The sequence below is a fragment of the Acanthisitta chloris genome, unplaced genomic scaffold (genome assembly GCF_000695815.1).
Source record: "Acanthisitta chloris isolate BGI_N310 unplaced genomic scaffold, ASM69581v1 scaffold599, whole genome shotgun sequence".
In the NCBI taxonomy this organism is placed as follows: Eukaryota; Metazoa; Chordata; class Aves; order Passeriformes; family Acanthisittidae; genus Acanthisitta; species Acanthisitta chloris.
Genome location: NW_008689595.1, coordinates 37,464 through 40,308, shown reverse-complemented (window position 1 = coordinate 40,308; position 2,845 = coordinate 37,464). Strand labels below are relative to the sequence as shown.

The window sequence follows — 2,845 nt, the reverse complement described above, 5'->3', positions numbered from 1 at the left end:
TGGCACTGGGAATAGTGGGTGGCTTAGATAATTGGTGTTGCAATACAGATACGAGTTTAGTCCTATTTTTAATTTGGTCAATATTCCCTTCCAGACTCAAACAATTTATGTGTAGAGCAGATTGGGGTTCAAAATAAACTGTAACTCATAACTGTATAATCTTTGTGGCTTCCTTGGCTCCAAGTCATAGTCTGCAACATACTGTGCAGTTTGTGGAAGAGGAAGTGATGAGAAAAAGTTGATGGACAGGGTGATTTCTGATCACTGGGTAACATCAGCTTAGATCCAGGATAACTATGGCAACTTCAGTTAAGTCACTTCTATGTAATTCCAAGCAGAATCTGCTGTGATTCCTCAATGTGCTTCATATGATCAAAAGGCTAATTTGGGTTATGAATTCCTATAAATTTTTGTAACCATTTGGAAACCTATTTTCTTTTGTAAAACATTGATTAGGCAGTTGGAGAGTTAGGAATCAATTTTTCAGTAAGGCTTAAACTCCTGCATGGAGTTTTTTCTGCATGAAAATGGAGGTCAACAGAAGCATTTTATATATGTAATACACTGTTAAATCTGAGAAGATTTTGTCCTAACTTTCTTGAGAACTGCAAGATGGAATGAAGGTGTGAATATTGACTATTCTCCCAACACAGTGATGTGACTCCATCCAAAGTATGTCTTCTCTGCAGTCTGAAAAACAAACAAGCAAAAGTCATGGCCAGTTGTTTCTCCTTTACACTGTTACTCAGTTTAGACATTGCCTTTTAGGCTCCAGTTAGGGCATATCACTTTCATTCACTGCAGTTCCCAGTGTAGAGCCTTCAAAAGTTATCAAATGCTGCATGGTGTAAGCTTTCCAGTACTAGGAGTGTCTTTGGTACTCTGTTTTGGTCAGGCTGCTCGTTCTGCAATCCATCCTTTCCTGAACAGCACGGGATGAGAAGCTCTGCAGTGTAAGACTGAAACACAGCTTTGTCTGAGGAGTATTTTAGGAAGACGCCAACTCTTTTGTGATGTGTCATTATGTAGGTTTGTGTTTGTTCAGCCTTACTATTGTTTTCCATTTCATGTCTGGCTCAGGGATTAACTGCCACACGTTTTCTTGAAACAAGGAGTGGGACACAGTGGTTTAGTGATTAACACAGGAGAATGTTCAGATGAAAATAACTGCAGCCCTTGAGAAACACAGAGTTCAGCTGTGGGGTAGGGACTGTAGTGTGGCTCTGCCCATAAATCACACAGCAGTCTGTCAGTGTTCAAAGAAGTAACTCACTGGAGACAATATTCTGCTTTGCTTTCAGGAATTGCTAAGTCGCACATCGCTGGAGACTCAGAAATTAGATCTAATGGCTGAAGTTTCAGACCTGAAGATTAAGCTGGTTGGTATGGAAAAGGAGCAGAGTGAATATGAAGAGAAACAGAACAAAGCCGAGGTAAGTTTCTTCCACTAGCTTGTTTTTATTTATTTCTGTCACATGTCTGTGGTATGGTGTCATACACCTGAGCTTTGGAGCTGAAATCAGCATAAAATTGGATTTTCCATGCTTGCAGCACAGCCCCCACCATCAATCCCATGGATTCATTGAAGAGGAGGATTATGCATTTTTGGGATGTGGTTTGTTTTTTTTCTCCTCTCTCATTATACTTCAGAGGTTACTGTTTGGCTTTAATCAAGGCAGAGTCCCTTCCAGAAGCTGATATTGCAGTTAGTGGTCACTTAACCCTTTCCTTTCACAGGAGCTGGACTGGCATGGCTGTGCTAGGCCTACCAGAGCTGCTCTTTACCCATTTGTGTGGCAGAAAAGACTTGTCAGCTCAACAGTATCATGGGTCCTATGAGCACTGAGATGATCAGCCTTGGGAATTTTAAGGCATTTGTGGCACTTGGGAGGGAAGACATGGGGCAAGGCATGTGCCTCAAATGAGCCTTGCCCCTTGTGGTTGCATAATAAATAGTGCAAAAGATGGCATGGACTGAAGGCAATTCCAGCCCTTACTCCCCTTCAGATGTGGAGAGTCCTGGACATTAAAGGAGCTTTGCTTTTTGTGTTGTTGGTTAGGTAAGAGGGAATCATCTGAACCACATCCATGCCATGGTAGTGAGCAGCAGGTGGGAGCTGGGACTGAAGAAAGCAAACATGGAAGAGAGGATTTCATACAAGTTGCCATGTGTTGCCCTACTCAGTGGTCCTGTAAGAGGACCAGCTAGCAAGACAGGATTAGCTGGAAAGGAAGGATTACTCAGTCTGAGGTGTACACATTGCTGACTGAAAACAAAAAAACCCAACCTTCTTTCCATATCGACTTAGGACAATTTGTAATCCAGGCAGCATTAGAAAACTGTTTGCTCTCCATAGTGTTGCTAGTGGAATATTTGATTACTGTGCATCAGTAATTTACCTGCAGTGACATAATACATTTGGGGTGTGTTTGTTTTTCTGCTTATTTGTTTTCTGAAGTTTTCTTTAGAGATGAAAAGATAACTTAAAGATAATAATTTCTGGCAGAGGTTACAAGCCAGAGAGGCACCAGCTGCTGTTTTTCCCACCTGTGGCCCTTCTCATGCTCTTTCATGCATAATTGTCAGTGCCTTGTGTGCAAAAGTCTGAGCACTCTCATACTGACCAGAATCTGAGCAGGTCTGAGCAGTGCCCAGGAGCTCCTCCTGAGCAGCATCCAGCCCCACTGGGATGGGGATGCCTCGAATCCTGCAGGACATCCACAGCCAGCCTGAATCCTGGAAAATAGCCAAGCTTTTCCTTGCACTTGCATTGACAGGACTTTTGAGTACCCAGATGTGTGTCCCCTGGAAGGAAAAGTTGAGCTTTATTGGCCTGGAAGCCTT

At 42.6% G+C, this 2,845-nt stretch overlaps 1 protein-coding gene across 1 annotated transcript in view; it reads left to right on the top strand.

Moving 5' to 3' along the window:
* PPFIBP2 (PTPRF interacting protein, binding protein 2 (liprin beta 2)) overlaps positions 1–2,845 on the top strand; it is a 70,306-nt gene that overhangs the window by 41,404 nt on the left and 26,057 nt on the right. Inside the window, exon 5 of the mRNA XM_009081463.1 lies at positions 1,302–1,433. Coding sequence (XP_009079711.1) covers positions 1,302–1,433 — 132 coding nt within the window. The remainder of the gene's footprint in view (positions 1–1,301; positions 1,434–2,845) is intronic.